Source organism: Dendrobates tinctorius, unplaced genomic scaffold (genome assembly GCF_039654945.1).
Source record: "Dendrobates tinctorius isolate UK_male_01 unplaced genomic scaffold, ASM3965494v1 ptg000011l, whole genome shotgun sequence".
In the NCBI taxonomy this organism is placed as follows: Eukaryota; Metazoa; Chordata; class Amphibia; order Anura; family Dendrobatidae; genus Dendrobates; species Dendrobates tinctorius.
In genome coordinates, this window is record NW_027361679.1 from 129,698,544 (window position 1) to 129,717,249 (window position 18,706).

The 18,706-nt window shown below is 54.9% G+C and overlaps 1 protein-coding gene across 1 annotated transcript in view; it reads left to right on the forward strand.

Annotated features, from left to right (window-relative positions):
- The first annotated feature begins 12,235 nt into the window (after nt 1–12,235).
- Nucleotides 12,236–18,706, forward strand: part of INSR (insulin receptor) — a 157,559-nt gene continuing 151,088 nt past the window's right edge. The window contains exon 1 of the mRNA XM_073547866.1: nt 12,236–13,026. Coding sequence (XP_073403967.1) covers nt 12,897–13,026 — 130 coding nt within the window. The 5' untranslated portion in view covers nt 12,236–12,896. The remainder of the gene's footprint in view (nt 13,027–18,706) is intronic.

Below are 18,706 nucleotides of genomic sequence, written 5' to 3' on the forward strand. Positions count from 1 at the left end.
GAGAGGACAGCAGCCATTCCAGCAGGCCCCTATGTACAGTGAGAGGACAGCAGCCATTCCAGCATGGCCCTATGTACAGTGAGAGGACAGCAACCATTCCACCATGGCCCTATGTACTGTGAGAGGACAGCAGCCATTCCAGCATGGCCCTATGTACAGTGAGAGTACAGCAGCCATTCCACCATGGCCCTATGTACAGTGAGAGGACAGCAGCCATTCCACCATGACCCTATGTATTGTGAGAGGACAGCAGCCATTCCACCATGACCCTATGTATTGTGAGAGGACAGCAGCCATTCCAGCAGGGCCCTATGTACAGTGAGAGGACAGCAGCCATTCCACCATGGCCCTATGTACAGTGAGAGGACAGCAGCCATTCCACCATGGCCCTAAGTACAGTGAGAGGACAGCAGCCATTCCACCACGGCCCTATGTACAGTGAGAGGACAGCAGCCATTCCACCACGGCCCTATGTACAGTGAGAGGACAGCAGCCATTCCAGCAGGGCCCTATGTACAGTGAGAGGACAGCGGCCATTCCACCATGGCCCTATGCACAGTGAGAGGACAGCAGCCATTCCAGCAGGGCCCTATGCACAGTGAGAGGACAGCAGTCATTCCAGCAGGGCCCTATGCACAGTGAGAGGACAGCAGCCATTCCAGCAGGGCCCTATGCACAGTGAGAGGACAGCAGCCATTCCAGCAGGGCCCTATGTATAGTGAGAGGACAGCAGCCATTCCAGCACGGCCCTATGCACAGTGAGAGGACAGCAGCCATTCCAGCAGGGCCCTATGTACAGTGAGAGGACAGCAGCCATTCCAGCACGGCCCTATGCACAGTGTGAGGACAGCAGCCATTCCAGCACGGCCCTATGTACAGTGTGAGGACAGCAGCCATTCCACCACGGCCCTATGTACAGTGTGAGGACAGCAGCCATTCCAGCATGGCCCTATGTACAGTGAGAGGACAGCAGCCATTCCACCACGGCCCTATGTACAGTGTGAGGACAGCAGCCATTCCACCACGGCCCTATGTACAGTGAGAGGACAGCAGCCATTCCACCACGGCCCTATGTACAGTGAGAAGACAGCAGCCATTCCACCACGGCCCTATGCACAGTGAGAGGACAGCAGCCATTCCAGCAGGGCCCTATGTACAGTGAGAGGACAGCAGCCATTCCAGCAGGGCCCTATGCACAGTGAGAGGACAGCAGCCATTCCAGCAGGGCCCTATGCACAGTGAGAGGACAGCAGCCATTCCAGCAGGGCCCTATGTACAGTGAGAGGACAGCAGCCATTCCAGCAGGGCCCTATGTACAGTGAGAGGACAGCAGCCATTCCAGCAGGGCCCTATGTACAGTGAGAGGACAGCAGCCATTCCAGCAGGGCCCTATGTACAGTGAGAGGACAGCAGCCATTCCAGCAGGGCCCTATGTACAGTGAGAGGACAGCAGCCATTGCAGCAGGGCCCTATGTACAGTGAGAGGACAGCAGCCATTCCAGCAGGGCCCTATGTACAGTGAGAGGACAGCAGCCATTCCAGCAGGGCCCTATGTACAGTGAGAGGACAGCAGCCATTCCAGCATGGCCCTATGTACAGTGAGAGGACAGCAGCCATTCCACCACGGCCCTATGTACAGTGAGAGGACAGCAGCCATTCCACCACGGCCCTATGTACAGTGAGAGGACAGCAGCCATTCCAGCACGTCCCTATGTACAGTGAGAGGACAGCAGACATTCCACCATGGCCCTATGTACAGTGAGAGGACAGCAGCCATTCCACCATGGCCCTATGCACAGTGAGAGGACAGCAGCCATTCCAGCACGGCCCTATGCACAGTGAGAGGACAGCAGCCATTCCAGCAGGGCCCTATGTACAGTGAGAGGACAGCAGCCATTCCAGCAGGGCCCTATGTACAGTGAGAGGACAGCAGCCATTCCAGCAGGGCCTTATGTACAGTGAGAGGACAGCAGCCATTCCAGCAGGGCCCTATGTACAGTGAGAGGACAGCAGCCATTCCAGCAGGGCCCTATGTACAGTGAGAGGACAGCAGCCATTCCAGCAGGGCCCTATGCACAGTGAGAGGACAGCAGCCATTCCAGCAGGGCCCTATGCACAGTGAGAGGACAGCAGCCATTCCAGCAGGGCCCTATGTACAGTGAGAGGACAGCAGCCATTCCAGCAGGGCCCTATGTATAGTGAGAGGACAGCAGCCATTCCAGCAGGGCCCTATGTACAGTGAGAGGACAGCAGCCATTCCAGCAGGGCCCTATGTACAGTGAGAGGACAGCAGCCATTCCAGCATGGCCCTATGTACAGTGAGAGGACAGCAACCATTCCACCATGGCCCTATGTACTGTGAGAGGACAGCAGCCATTCCAGCATGGCCCTATGTACAGTGAGAGTACAGCAGCCATTCCACCATGGCCCTATGTACAGTGAGAGGACAGCAGCCATTCCACCATGACCCTATGTATTGTGAGAGGACAGCAGCCATTCCACCATGACCCTATGTATTGTGAGAGGACAGCAGCCATTCCAGCAGGGCCCTATGTACAGTGAGAGGACAGCAGCCATTCCACCATGGCCCTATGTACAGTGAGAGGACAGCAGCCATTCCACCATGGCCCTAAGTACAGTGAGAGGACAGCAGCCATTCCACCACGGCCCTATGTACAGTGAGAGGACAGCAGCCATTCCACCACGGCCCTATGTACAGTGAGAGGACAGCAGCCATTCCAGCAGGGCCCTATGTACAGTGAGAGGACAGCGGCCATTCCACCATGGCCCTATGCACAGTGAGAGGACAGCAGCCATTCCAGCAGGGCCCTATGCACAGTGAGAGGACAGCAGTCATTCCAGCAGGGCCCTATGCACAGTGAGAGGACAGCAGCCATTCCAGCAGGGCCCTATGCACAGTGAGAGGACAGCAGCCATTCCAGCAGGGCCCTATGTACAGTGAGAGGACAGCAGCCATTCCAGCAGGGCCCTATGTACAGTGAGAGGACAGCAGCCATTCCAGCAGGGCCCTATGTACAGTGAGAGGACAGCAGCCATTCCAGCAGGGCCCTATGTACAGTGAGAGGACAGCAGCCATTCCAGCAGGGCCCTATGTACAGTGAGAGGACAGCAGCCATTCCAGCAGGGCCCTATGTACAGTGAGAGGACAGCAGCCATTCCAGCACGGCCCTATGTACAGTGAAAGGACAGCAGCCATTCCAGCACGGCCCTATGTACAGTGAGAGGACAGCAGCCATTCCAGCACGGCCCTATGTACAGTGAGAGGACAGCAGCCATTCCAGCAGGGCCCTATGTACAGTGTGAGGACAGCAGCCATTCCAGCAGGGCCCTATGTACAGTGAGAGGACAGCAGCCATTCCAGCAGGGCCCTATGCACAGTGAGAGGACAGCAGCCATTCCAGCAGGGCCCTATGCACAGTGAGAGGACAGCAGCCATTCCAGCAGGGCCCTATGCACAGTGAGAGGACAGCAGCCATTCCAGCAGGGCCCTATGTACAGTGAGAGGACAGCAGCCATTCCAGCAGGGCCCTATGTACAGTGAGAGGACAGCAGCCATTCCAGCAGGGCCCTATGTACAGTGAGAGGACAGCAGCCATTCCAGCAGGGCCCTATGTACAGTGAGAGGACAGCAGCCATTCCAGCAGGGCCCTATGTACAGTGAGAGGACAGCAGCCATTCCAGCAGGGCCCTATGTACAGTGAGAGGACAGCAGCCATTCCAGCAGGGCCCTATGTACAGTGAGAGGACAGCAGCCATTCCAGCAGGGCCCTATGTACAGTGAGAGGACAGCAGCCATTCCAGCATGGCCCTATGTACAGTGAGAGGACAGCAGCCATTCCACCACGGCCCTATGTACAGTGAGAGGACAGCAGCCATTCCACCACGGCCCTATGTACAGTGAGAGGACAGCAGCCATTCCAGCACGGCCCTATGTACAGTGAGAGGACAGCAGCCATTCCAGCAGGGCCCTATGTACAGTGAGAGGACAGCAGCCATTCCAGCAGGGCCCTATGTACAGTGAGAGGACAGCAGCCATTCCACCATGGCCCTATGTACAGTGAGAGGACAGCAGCCATTCCACCATGGCCCTATGCACAGTGAGAGGACAGCAGCCATTCCAGCACGGCCCTATGCACAGTGAGAGGACAGCAGCCATTCCAGCAGGGCCCTATGTACAGTGAGAGGACAGCAGCCATTCCAGCAGGGCCCTATGTACAGTGAGAGGACAGCAGCCATTCCAGCAGGGCCTTATGTACAGTGAGAGGACAGCAGCCATTCCAGCAGGGCCCTATGTACAGTGAGAGGACAGCAGCCATTCCAGCAGGGCCCTATGTACAGTGAGAGGACAGCAGCCATTCCAGCAGGGCCCTATGCACAGTGAGAGGACAGCAGCCATTCCAGCAGGGCCCTATGCACAGTGAGAGGACAGCAGCCATTCCAGCAGGGCCCTATGTACAGTGAGAGGACAGCAGCCATTCCAGCAGGGCCCTATGTACAGTGAGAGGACAGCAGCCATTCCAGCAGGGCCCTATGTACAGTGAGAGGACAGCAGCCATTCCAGCAGGGCCCTATGTACAGTGAGAGGACAGCAGCCATTCCAGCAGGGCCCTATGTACAGTGAGAGGACAGCAGCCATTCCAGCAGGGCCCTATGTACAGTGAGAGGACAGCAGCCATTCCAGCAGGGCCCTATGTACAGTGAGAGGACAGCAGCCATTCCAGCAGGGCCCTATGTACAGTGAGAGGACAGCAGCCATTCCAGCATGGCCCTATGTACAGTGAGAGGACAGCAGCCATTCCACCACGGCCCTATGTACAGTGAGAGGACAGCAGCCATTCCACCACGGCCCTATGTACAGTGAGAGGACAGCAGCCATTCCAGCACGGCCCTATGTACAGTGAGAGGACAGCAGCCATTCCAGCAGGGCCCTATGTACAGTGAGAGGACAGCAGCCATTCCAGCAGGGCCCTATGTACAGTGAGAGGACAGCAGCCATTCCACCATGGCCCTATGCACAGTGAGAGGACAGCAGCCATTCCACCATGGCCCTATGCACAGTGAGAGGACAGCAGCCATTCCAGCACGGCCCTATGTACAGTGAGAGGACAGCAGCCATTCCACCATGGCCCTATGTACAGTGAGAGGACAGCAGCCATTCCACCATGGCCCTATGCACAGTGAGAGGACAGCAGCCATTCCAGCACGGCCCTATGCACAGTGAGAGGACAGCAGCCATTCCAGCAGGGCCCTATGTACAGTGAGAGGACAGCAGCCATTCCAGCAGGGCCCTATGTACAGTGAGAGGACAGCAGCCATTCCAGCAGGGCCTTATGTACAGTGAGAGGACAGCAGCCATTCCAGCAGGGCCCTATGTACAGTGAGAGGACAGCAGCCATTCCAGCAGGGCCCTATGTACAGTGAGAGGACAGCAGCCATTCCAGCAGGGCCCTATGTACAGTGAGAGGACAGCAGCCATTCCAGCAGGGCCCTATGCACAGTGAGAGGACAGCAGCCATTCCAGCAGGGCCCTATGTACAGTGAGAGGACAGCAGCCATTCCAGCAGGGCCCTATGTATAGTGAGAGGACAGCAGCCATTCCAGCAGGGCCCTATGTACAGTGAGAGGACAGCAGCCATTCCAGCATGGCCCTATGTACAGTGAGAGGACAGCAACCATTCCACCATGGCCCTATGTACTGTGAGAGGACAGCAGCCATTCCAGCATGGCCCTATGTACAGTGAGAGTAGAGCAGCCATTCCACCATGGCCCTATGTACAGTGAGAGGACAGCAGCCATTCCACCATGACCCTATGTATTGTGAGAGGACAGCAGCCATTCCACCATGACCCTATGTATTGTGAGAGGACAGCAGCCATTCCAGCAGGGCCCTATGTACATTGAGAGGACAGCAGCCATTCCACCATGGCCCTATGTACAGTGAGAGGACAGCAGCCATTCCACCATGGCCCTAAGTACAGTGAGAGGACAGCAGCCATTCCACCATGGCCCTATGTACAGTGAGAGGACAGCAGCCATTCCAGCAGGGCCCTATGTACAGTGAGAGGACAGCGGCCATTCCACCATGGCCCTATGCACAGTGAGAGGACAGCAGCCATTCCAGCAGGGCCCTATGCACAGTGAGAGGACAGCAGTCATTCCAGCAGGGCCCCATGCACAGTGAGAGGACAGCAAACATTCCACCATGGCCCTATGTACAGTGAGAGGACAGCAGCCATTCCAGCATGGCCCTATGTACAGTGAGAGGACAGCAACCATTCCACCATGGCCCTATATACTGTGAGAGGACAGCAGCCATTCCTCCATGGCCCTATGTACAGTGAGAGTACAGCAGCCATTCCACCATGGCCCTATGTACAGTGAGAGGACAGCAGCCATTCCACCATGACCCTATGTATTGTGAGAGGACAGCAGCCATTCCACCATGACCCTATGTATTGTGAGAGGACAGCAGCCATTCCAGCAGGGCCCTATGTACAGTGAGAGGACAGCAGCCATTCCACCATGGCCCTATGTACAGTGAGAGGACAGCAGCCATTCCACCATGGCCCTAAGTACAGTGAGAGGACAGCAGCCATTCCACCACGGCCCTATGTACAGTGAGAGGACAGCAGCCATTCCAGCAGGGCCCTATGTACAGTGAGAGGACAGCGGCCATTCCACCATGGCCCTATGCACAGTGAGAGGACAGCAGCCATTCCAGCAGGGCCCTATGCACAGTGAGAGGACAGCAGCCATTCCAGCAGGGCCCTATGCACAGTGAGAGGACAGCAAACATTCCACCATGGCCCTATGTACAGTGAGAGGACAGCAGCCATTCCACTATGGCCCTAAGTACAGTGAGAGGACAGCAGCCATTCCACCATGGCCCTAAGTACAGTGAGAAGACAGCAGCCATTCCAGCACGGCCCTATGTACAGTGAGAGGACAGCGGCCATTCCAGCAGGGCCCTATGTACAGTGAGAGGACAGCGGCCATTCCAGCAGGGCCCTATGTACAGTGTGAGGACAGCCAGCAGCCATTCCAGCAGGGCCCTATGTATAGTGAGAGGACAGCAGCCATTCCAGCACGGCCCTATGCACATTGAGAGGACAGCAGCCATTCCAGCAGGGCCCTATGTACAGTGAGAGGACAGCAGCCATTCCAGCACGGCCCTATGCACAGTGTGAGGACAGCAGCCATTCCAGCAGAGCCCTATGTACAGTGTGAGGACAGCAGCCATTCCACCACGGCCCTATGTACAGTGTGAGGACAGCAGCCATTCCAGCACGGCCCTATGTACAGTGAGAGGACAGCAGCCATTCCACCACGGCCCTATGTACAGTGTGAGGACAGCAGCCATTCCACCACGGCCCTATGTACAGTGAGAGGACAGCAGCCATTCCACCACGGCCCTATGTACAGTGAGAGGACAGCAGCCATTCCAGCACGGCCCTATGTACAGTGTGAGGACAGCAGCCATTCCAGCACGGCCCTATGTACAGTGTGAGGACAGCAGCCATTCCACCATGGCCCTATGTACAGTGAGAGGACAGCAGCCATTCCAGCAGGGCCCTATGTACAGTGTGAGGACAGCAGCCATTCCAGCACGGCCCTATGTACAGTGAGAGGACAGCAGCCATTCCACCATGGCCCTATGTACAGTGTGAGGACAGCAGCCATTCCAGCAGGGCCCTATGTACAGTGAGAGGACAGCAGCCATTCCAGCACGGCCCTATGTACAGTGTGAGGACAGCAGCCATTCCAGCACTACCCTATGTACAGTGAGAGGACAGCAGCCATTCCACAATGGCCCTATGTACAGTGAGAGGACAGCAGCCATTCCACCATGGCCCTATGTACAGTGAGAGGACAGCAGGCATTCCAGCAGGGCCCTATGTACAGTGTGAGGACAGCAGCCATTCCAGCAGGGCCCTATGTACAGTGAGAGGACAGCAGCCATTCCAGCATGGCCCTATGTACAGTGAGAGGACAGCAGCCATTCCAGCATGGCCCTATGTACAGTGAGAGGACAGCAGCCATTCCACCACGGCCCTATGTACAGTGAGAGGACAGCAGCCATTCCACCACGGCCCTATGTACAGTGAGAGGACAGCAGCCATTCCAGCACGGCCCTATGTACAGTGAGAGGACAGCAGCCATTCCAGCAGGGCCCTATGTACAGTGAGAGGACAGCAGCCATTCCACCATGGCCCTATGTACAGTGAGAGGACAGCAGCCATTCCACCATGGCCCTATGTACAGTGAGAGGACAGCAGCCATTCCAGCACGGCCCTATGTACAGTGAGAGGACAGCAGCCATTCCAGCAGGGCCCAATGTACAGTGAGAGGACAGCAGCCATTCCACCATGGCCCTATGCACAGTGAGAGGACAGCAGCCATTCCAGCACGGCCCTATGTACAGTGAGAGGACAGCAGCCATTCCAGCAGGGCCCTATGTACAGTGAGAGGACAGCAGCCATTCCAGCAGGGCCCTATGTACAGTGAGAGGACAGCAGCCATTCCAGCAGGGCCCTATGTACAGTGAGAGGACAGCAGCCATTCCAGCAGGGCCCTATGTACAGTGAGAGGACAGCAGCCATTCCAGCAGGGCCCTATGTACAGTGAGAGGACAGCAGCCATTCCAGCAGGGCCCTATGCACAGTGAGAGGACAGCAGCCATTCCAGCAGGGCCCTATGTACAGTGAGAGGACAGCAGCCATTCCAGCAGGGCCCTATGTACAGTGAGAGGACAGCAGCCATTCCAGCAGGGCCATATGTACAGTGAGAGGACAGCAGCCATTCCAGCACGGCCCTATGTACAGTGAGAGGACAGCAGCCATTCCAGCAGGGCCCTATGTACAGTGTGAGGACAGCAGCCATTCCAGCAGGGCCCTATGTACAGTGAGAGGACAGGAGCCATTCCAGCAGGGCCCTATGCACAGTGAGAGGACAGCAGCCATTCCAGCAGGGCCCTATGTACAGTGAGAGGACAGCAGCCATTCCAGCAGGGCCCTATGTACAGTGAGAGGACAGCAGCCATTCCAGCAGGGCCCTATGTACAGTGAGAGGACAGCAGCCATTCCAGCAGGGCCCTATGTACAGTGAGAGGACAGCAGCCATTCCAGCAGGGCCCTATGTACAGTGAGAGGACAGCAGCCATTCCAGCAGGGCCCTATGTACAGTGAGAGGACAGCAGCCATTCCAGCAGGGCCCTATGTACAGTGAGAGGACAGCAGCCATTCCAGCAAGGCCCTATGTACAGTGAGAGGACAGCAGCCATTCCAGCAGGGCCCTATGTACAGTGAGAGGACAGCAGCCATTCCAGCAGGGCCCTATGCACAGTGAGAGGACAGCAGCCATTCCAGCAGGGCCCTATGCACAGTGAGAGGACAGCAGCCATTCCAGCAGGGCCCTATGCACAGTGAGAGGACAGCAGCCATTCCAGCAGGGCCCTATGCACAGTGAGAGGACAGCAGCCATTCCAGCAGGGCCCTATGTACAGTGAGAGGACAGCAGCCATTCCAGCACGGCCCTATGTACAGTGAGAGGACAGCAGCCATTCCAGCAGGGCCCTATGTACAGTGAGAGGACAGCAGCCATTCCAGCAGGGCCCTATGTACAGTGAGAGGACAGGAGCCATTCCAGCAGGGACCTATGCACAGTGAGAGGACAGCAGCCATTCCAGCACGGCCCTATGTACAGTGAGAGGACAGCAGCCATTCCAGAAGGGCCCTATGTACAGTGAGAGGACAGCAGCCATTCCAGCAGGGCCCTATGCACAGTGAGAGGACAGGAGCCATTCCAGCAGGGCCCTATGCACAGTGAGAGGACAGCAGCCATTCCAGCAGGGCCCTATGTACAGTGAGAGGACAGCAGCCATTCCAGCAGGGCCCTATGTACAGTGAGAGGACAGCAGCCATTCCAGCAGGGCCCTATGTACAGTGAGAGGACAGCAGCCATTCCAGCAGGGCCCTATGTACAGTGTGAGGACAGCAGCCATTCCAGCAGGGCCCTATGTACAGTGTGAGGACAGCAGCCATTCCAGCAGGGCCCTATGTACAGTGAGAGGACAGCAGCCATTCCAGCAGGGCCCTATGTACAGTGTGAGGACAGCAGCCATTCCAGCAGGGCCCTATGTACAGTGAGAGGACAGCAGCCATTCCAGCAGGGCCCTATGTACAGTGAGAGGACAGGAGCCATTCCAGCAGGGCCCTATGCACAGTGAGAGGACAGCAGCCATTCCAGCACGGCCCTATGCACAGTGAGAGGACAGCAGCCATTCCAGCAGGGCCCTATGCACAGTGTGAGGACAGCAGCCATTCCAGCAGGGCCCTATGCACAGTGAGAGGACAGGAGCCATTCCAGCAGGGCCCTATGCACAGTGAGAGGACAGCAGCCATTCCAGCAGGGCCCTATGCACAGTGAGAGGACAGCAGCCATTCCAGCAGGGCCCTATGCACAGTGAGAGGACAGCAGCCATTCCAGCAGGGCCCTATGTACAGTGAGAGGACAGCAGCCATTCCAGCAGGGCCCTATGTACAGTGAGAGGACAGCAGCCATTCCAGCAGGGCCCTATGTACAGTGAGAGGACAGCAGCCATTCCAGCAGGGCCCTATGTACAGTGAGAGGACAGCAGCCATTCCAGCAGGGCCCTATGTACAGTGAGAGGACAGCAGCCATTCCAGCAGGGCCCTATGTACAGTGAGAGGACAGCAGCCATTCCAGCAGGGCCCTATGTACAGTGAGAGGACAGCAGCCATTCCAGCAAGGCCCTATGTACAGTGAGAGGACAGCAGCCATTCCAGCAGGGCCCTATGTACAGTGAGAGGACAGCAGCCATTCCAGCAGGGCCCTATGTACAGTGAGAGGACAGCAGCCATTCCAGCAGGGCCCTATGCACAGTGAGAGGACAGCAGCCATTCCAGCAGGGCCCTATGCACAGTGAGAGGACAGCAGCCATTCCAGCAGGGCCCTATGTACAGTGAGAGGACAGCAGCCATTCCAGCACGGCCCTATGTACAGTGAGAGGACAGCAGCCATTCCAGCAGGGCCCTATGTACAGTGAGAGGACAGCAGCCATTCCAGCAGGGCCCTATGTACAGTGAGAGGACAGGAGCCATTCCAGCAGGGACCTATGCACAGTGAGAGGACAGCAGCCATTCCAGCACGGCCCTATGTACAGTGAGAGGACAGCAGCCATTCCAGCACGGCCCTATGTACAGTGAGAGGACAGCAGCCATTCCAGCAGGGCCCTATGTACAGTGTGAGGACAGCAGCCATTCCAGCAGGGCCCTATGTACAGTGAGAGGACAGCAGCCATTCCAGCAGGGCCCTATGCACAGTGAGAGGACAGCAGCCATTCCAGCAGGGCCCTATGCACAGTGAGAGGACAGCAGCCATTCCAGCAGGGCCCTATGTACAGTGAGAGGACAGCAGCCATTCCAGCAGGGCCCTATGTACAGTGAGAGGACAGGAGCCATTCCAGCAGGGACCTATGCACAGTGAGAGGACAGCAGCCATTCCAGCACGGCCCTATGCACAGTGAGAGGACAGCAGCCATTCCAGCAGGGCCCTATGTACAGTGAGAGGACAGCAGCCATTCCAGCAGGGCCCTATGCACAGTGAGAGGACAGCAGCCATTTCAGCAGGGCCCTATGTACAGTGAGAGGACAGCAGCCATTCCAGCAGGGCCCTATGTACAGTGAGAGGACAGCAGCCATTCCAGCAGGGCCCTATGTACAGTGAGAGGACAGCAGCCATTCCAGCAGGGCCCTATGCACAGTGAGAGGACAGCAGCCATTCCAGCAGGGCCCTATGCACAGTGAGAGGACAGCAGCCATTCCAGCACGGCCCTATGTACAGTGAGAGGACAGCAGCCATTCCAGCAGGGCCCTATGCACAGTGAGAGGACAGCAGCCATTCCAGCAGGGCCCTATGCACAGTGAGAGGACAGCAGCCATTCCAGCAGGGCCCTATGCACAGTGAGAGGACAGCAGCCATTCCAGCAGGGCCCTATGCACAGTGAGAGGACAGCAGCCATTCCAGCAGGGCCCTATGCACAGTGAGAGGACAGCAGCCATTCCAGCAGGGCCCTATGCACAGTGAGAGGACAGCAGCCATTCCAGCAGGGCCCTATGCACAGTGAGAGGACAGCAGCCATTCCACCATGGCCCTATGTACAGTGAGAGGACAGCAGCCATTCCAGCAGGGCCCTATGTACAGTGAGAGGACAGCAGCCATTCCAGCAGGGGCGGCTCCACGCCACATGTTCCACCAGCTCCCTCCTCTCCCAGCTGACTAACAGGTCTTGTTTACTGGTTGGATACTGGCTGGAAGGAGGGGGGCGAGAGACTTTGTAAGAACTAGTAATGCATGTCTAGCTTGGGAGCCAATTTCCTCGGTTAGGACGCCTTTTGCTGGTGTTTTGCCTGCTGTGGAGCGAGAGGAGGGCACGCAGGGTGGCAGCGGGCACGTCCTGCCTGGCTGGGGACACTTCGGGAGACCGTGCCTTCAGGACCCTGCACCAGGCCCCGCATTGTTGATGTGACCGTCTTCCCTCACACCCTCTGCTAATTTCGGCCTCGGAGACGAATACTAATAAATCGCAGCATTTCGCTTTCCTGCTCCAGGAAGTAATTTTTCTGCCATATTTTTTGGATTGTTAGAAAGCTGTATTTTCAGGAAGGAAAGAAAACAACGTGACTGCTCATCAGAGGGGAAGGCGATATAAGGGGAGGCCGCAGGACCTGATCATGCGAAGCATCACCTCCTAGAGTAGAAGCCCCTCTCCGAGCCATCTATCAGGGGCGCACAGTGACCGCTGGAGCCAGGACCACCCGCTGGGAGCACCGTGCTGCACAGGGAGCAGGATCGGCATGGGACAGGATGTCATGGGGGGTGTGGGGCACCCCAATAATAACCCCGCACGTAGAAAACCAAGCTACTCCATCCTCTTGGCAGTCTTCACCGTCATTCTGATTCTGTGCGGTCAAAGCGGTGGAAAAAGTGAGTAGGATGTGAGCTGTCATGTGCCTGTGCTGTGGGCAGTTGTTATGGGAGCGTATGGTATGGCGGGGTTTAGCATCCTCGTGTAGAGTAATGGCCGAGCCTTGATACAATACACATCTGCTGTTGCTCGTATATCCCTGCTGCCTGGCTTATACTCCGCACACCGCTGCCTGGCATACGACTATGAGGCGGCCAACATGGAGGCTGCGTGTGAGGCGCTCGGCACCAGGCCGCACTGCTACCAGTTTCGGTCGAGATGGTAAACAGCGGGGGAGGGGTCGGGGCCTCTGCTGCCGGGGAGGGACGCTACCGACAGTCACTGCGGACGGCCGCAGCTTGTTTACTCCCCTGGCCTCGTTAATGATTACATTGCGCTATGTGCATGACCGAGAACGGTTCCCAGTCGGAAATGGAGGGCAGTAGCGCTGTCACTGCCCAGTCAGTAATGGCGCGCTGTCACTGCCAGCCTGTAGTCATCTGTGTCACTGCCCAGTCAGTAATGGCGCGCTGTCACTGCCAGCCTGTAGTCATCTGTGTCACTGCCCAGTCAGTAATGGCGCGCTGTCACTGCCAGCCTGTAGTCATGTGTGTCACTGCCCAGTTAGTAATGGCGCGCTGTCACTGCCAGCCTGTGGTCATGTGTCACTGCCCAGTCAGTAATGGCGCGCTGTCACTGCCAGCCTGTGGTCATGTGTGTCACTGCCCAGTCAGTAATGGCGCGCTGTCACTGCCAGCCTGTGGTCATGTGTGTCACTGCCCAGTCAGTAATGGCGCGCTGTCACTGCCAGCCTGTGGTCATGTGTGTCACTGCCAGCCTGTGCTTATGTGTGTCACTGCCCAGTCAGTAATGGAGCACTGTCTGTGGTCATGCGTGTCGCTGCCCAGTCAGTAATGGAGCACTGTCTGTGGTCATGCGTGTCGCTGCCCAGTCAGTAATGGAGCACTGTCTGTGGTCATGCGTGTCGCTGCCCAGTCAGTAATGGAGCACTGTCTGTGGTCATGCGTGTCGCTGCCCAGTCAGTAATGGAGCACTGTCTGTGGTCATGCGTGTCGCTGCCCAGTCAGTAATGGAGCACTGTCTGTGGTCATGCGTGTCGCTGCCCAGTCAGTAATGGAGCACTGTCTGTGGTCATGCGTGTCGCTGCCCAGTCAGTAATGGAGCACTGTCTGTGGTCATGCGTGTCACTGCCCAGTCAGTAATGGAGCACTTTCTGTGGTCATGCGTGTCACTGCCCAGTCAGTAATGGAGCACTTTCTGTGGTCATGTGTGTCACTGCCCAGTCAGTAATGGAGCACTGTCTGTGGTCATGCGTGTCACTGCCCAGTCAGTAATGGAGCACTGTCTGTGGTCATGCGTGTCACTGCCCAGTCAGTAATGGAGCACTGTCTGTGGTCATGCGTGTCACTGCCCAGTCAGTAATGGAGCACTGTCTGTGGTCATGCGTGTCACTGCCCAGTCAGTAATGAATCGCTGTCACTGCAAGCCTGTGCTTATGTGTGTCGCTGCCCAGTCAGTAATGGAGCACTGTCTGTGGTCATGCGTGTCGCTGCCCAGTCAGTAATGGAGCACTTTCTGTGGTCATGCGTGTCACTGCCCAGTCAGTAATGGAGCACTTTCTGTGGTCATGCGTGTCACTGCCCAGTCAGTAATGGAGCACTGTCTGTGGTCATGCGTGTCACTGCCCAGTCAGTAATGGAGCACTGTCTGTGGTCATGCGTGTCACTGCCCAGTCAGTAATGGAGCACTGTCTGTGGTCATGCGTGTCACTGCCCAGTCAGTAATGAATCGCTGTCACTGCAAGCCTGTGCTTATGTGTGTCGCTGCCCAGTCAGTAATGGAGCACTGTCTGTGGTCATGCGTGTCACTGCCCAGTCAGTAATGGAGCACTGTCTGTGGTCATGCGTGTCACTGCCCAGTCAGTAATGGAGCACTGTCTGTGGTCATGCGTGTCACTGCCCAGTCAGTAATGGAGCACTGTCTGTGGTCATGCGTGTCGCTGCCCAGTCAGTAATGGAGCACTTTCTGTGGTCATGCGTGTCACTGCCCAGTCAGTAATGGAGCACTTTCTGTGGTCATGCGTGTCACTGCCCAGTCAGTAATGGAGCACTGTCTGTGGTCATGCGTGTCACTGCCCAGTCAGTAATGGAGCACTGTCTGTGGTCATGCGTGTCACTGCCCAGTCAGTAATGGAGCACTGTCTGTGGTCATGCGTGTCACTGCCCAGTCAGTAATGGAGCACTGTCTGTGGTCATGCGTGTCACTGCCCAGTCAGTAATGGAGCACTGTCTGTGGTCATGCGTGTCACTGCCCAGTCAGTAATGAATCGCTGTCACTGCAAGCCTGTGCTTATGTGTGTCGCTGCCCAGTCAGTAATGGAGCACTGTCTGTGGTCATGCGTGTCGCTGCCCAGTCAGTAATGGAGCACTTTCTGTGGTCATGCGTGTCACTGCCCAGTCAGTAATGGAGCACTTTCTGTGGTCATGCGTGTCACTGCCCAGTCAGTAATGGAGCACTGTCTGTGGTCATGCGTGTCACTGCCCAGTCAGTAATGGAGCACTGTCTGTGGTCATGCGTGTCACTGCCCAGTCAGTAATGGAGCACTGTCTGTGGTCATGCGTGTCACTGCCCAGTCAGTAATGAATCGCTGTCACTGCAAGCCTGTGCTTATGTGTGTCGCTGCCCAGTCAGTAATGGAGCACTGTCTGTGGTCATGCGTGTCACTGCCCAGTCAGTAATGGAGCACTGTCTGTGGTCATGTGTGTCGCTGCCCAGTCAGTAATGGAGCACTGTCTGTGGTCATGCGTGTCACTGCCCAGTCAGTAATGGAGCACTGTCTGTGGTCATGCGTGTCGCTGCCCAGTCAGTAATGGAGCACTGTCTGTGGTCATGTGTGTCACTGCCCAGTCAGTAATGGAGCACTGTCTGTGGTCATGCGTGTCACTGCCCAGTCAGTAATGGAGCACTGTCTGTGGTCATGCGTGTCGCTGCCCAGTCAGTAATGGAGCACTGTCTGTGGTCATGTGTGTCACTGCCCAGTCAGTAATGGAGCACTGTCTGTGGTCATGTGTGTCGCTGCCCAGTCAGTAATGGAGCACTGTCTGTGGTCATGTGTGTCGCTGCCCAGTCAGTAATGGAGCACTTTCTGTGGTCATGCGTGTCGCTGCCCAGTCAGTAATGGAGCACTGTCTGTGGTCATGCGTGTCGCTGCCCAGTCAGTAATGGAGCACTGTCTGTGGTCATGCGTGTCGCTGCCCAGTCAGTAATGGAGCACTGTCTGTGGTCATGTGTGTCGCTGCCCAGTCAGTAATGGAGCACTGTCTGTGGTCATGTGTGTCACTGCCCAGTCAGTAATGGAGCACTGTCTGTGGTCACGCGTGTCACTGTCCAATCTGTAAGGAAACACTGTGGTCATGCGTGTCGCTGCCCAGTTGGTAAGGGAGCACTGTGAGCTTGTGGTCATGCATGTCACTGCCCAGTCAGTAATGGAGCGCTGTCTGTGGTCATGCGTGTCACTGCCCAGTCTTTGATGGGCCACTGTCACTTCCAGCCTGTGCTCATGCTTGTCGCTGCCCAGTCGGTGATGGAGCGCTGTCACTGCCAGCCTGTGGTCATGCATAGTACTGTCAGGTGTGTCCTTGAAAATGTGACTTAGGCCTCTTTCACACCTCAGTTTTTTGCATCAGTCAAAATCCGCCAAAAGGACGGATGGCGGATCCGTTTTAGTACTGATGACAACGGATGACACCCGTCCGTTTTTTTGACGGATCCGAATGAGTGTCTGGAGCATCCGCCAGAAAAAAAAATGTTACAAGCTCCGTTTTGAAATCTTTGAGGATGGTGACGGACAGCAACTTTTGGCGAATCCTCAAAAAAAACGGATGCAACGGACAGCAATCCGTCACAATCCGCCATTAATGAAAGTCAATGGTGAAAAAAAACGGATCCTCAAAAGAAAATTGAGGATCCGTTTTTTTCAAAACCTGGCGGATTGTGACTGATTGTAAAAAACTGAAGTGTGAAAGAGGCCTTAGGGTAAAGTAGGTGGACAGTATGTGTAATAGGGTAATGAAGGGGGAGATTTATCAAACATGGTGTAAAGTGAAAGTGACTCAGTTGCCCTTAGCAACCAATCAGATTCCACGTTTCATTCTTCACAGACTCTTTGGAAAATGAAAGGTGGAAACTGGTTGCTAAGGGCAACTGAGTCAATTTCACAGATCCAGTTTTAAAGAGAAGGCTGGTAGTGCAATAAGAGACTGGGCTGCTGTGGTACAATTCAAGATATCTTTTTCACCAATGAGACTTTTAATAAAGGCATCATTTTATACAGAAGATACATTGATGACCTGTTCTTAATCTGGGACAATGACGTTTTAGATATGGGTGTTCTTATTTGTTCCTTCCAGAATAATCCATGGGGCTTGACTTTAAGGCAATAAAGATATCTTGATTTCTACCACAGCAGCGCAGTCTCTTATTGCACTACGAGCCTTCTCTTTGTACCAAGTCTTTGGACCTCGTGCAGACTGCTGCAGCTGTTTTATGCGATTATAGGTGTTGTGACTCTCACAACCCTATCAGGTGAGCCTAACATTTGCTGTGCACTCATCTACTTTCCATACAGACCTACGCATTGGAAGCGCCCTGTCTCCCCCTTTTTCTTTCCACAGATCCAGTTTTCACAGATAAATCTCCCCCAAATCTGTTTTTCTTTTCAGATAATTCAGATAACCTATAATGTCAAATAATTTAAATACAGATCAACAAAATGGATTTTAAAAAAGTATTGGAAATCTCAAAATACTGAAACAGGTAGAGCAAATTGGGTTGAAACATTTGGTACTCAAGTCCCAAAGAGACAACTCATTTACCACATTCGTGACAAATTCGATGCCACTGGCTCAATCCTTAGGCTATGTGAACACGTACTTTTGAGAGCTGTGGATTTGTCCCCGTGGATTTGTAAAAAACCGCAGGTAAATCCACAAGTCAAAAGTCCTGCGGTTTAGCCTGCGGTTTAACACCTCATAATGGATAAGGTGTGAAACCGCAGCGGATTCCGCACAAAGAATTGACATGCTTTGGATTGTAACCCGCAGCAAATCCGCGTGGAAAAATCCGCAGCATGTGCACAGCGTTTTTGGTTTCACCGTTGAAAACAATGGTACTGTACAACGCAGCAGAAACTGCTGCGGATCCGCAACGTGTGCACATAGCCTTAATCAGGGCTGTGGAGTCGGTAAGCCAAACCTGCGACTCCGACTCCTCAATTTCCCTTACACCGACTCCGACTCCACGACTCCGACTCCCACACATATTGCTTATATTTAAGTGAAAAATTTATTGTAGTACAATGTGAACCTCAGACATTTAATCATTTTTATGATCCAATAATCAAGATATTTAGATAGAACAGAATATATATTGGTGTACTACCCGGTTTTCATTCTTTTTGGTACAGATACGATATGGATAAATGGATAGATAGAGCAGATTTCTAATCTGCTTTTGCTATTGAAAACATTATCTATGAGCTCAAAAACCTTTCAGGTGATGCAGTTTTTTAAAAAGATGATCAGCTTTTGCAGCTGAAAAACGTATCCTCAAAAAACACAGGAAAAACGCTGTGTGTGAATGTAGCCTTAGATCAGGAATATAACAGCCATTTATAGGACA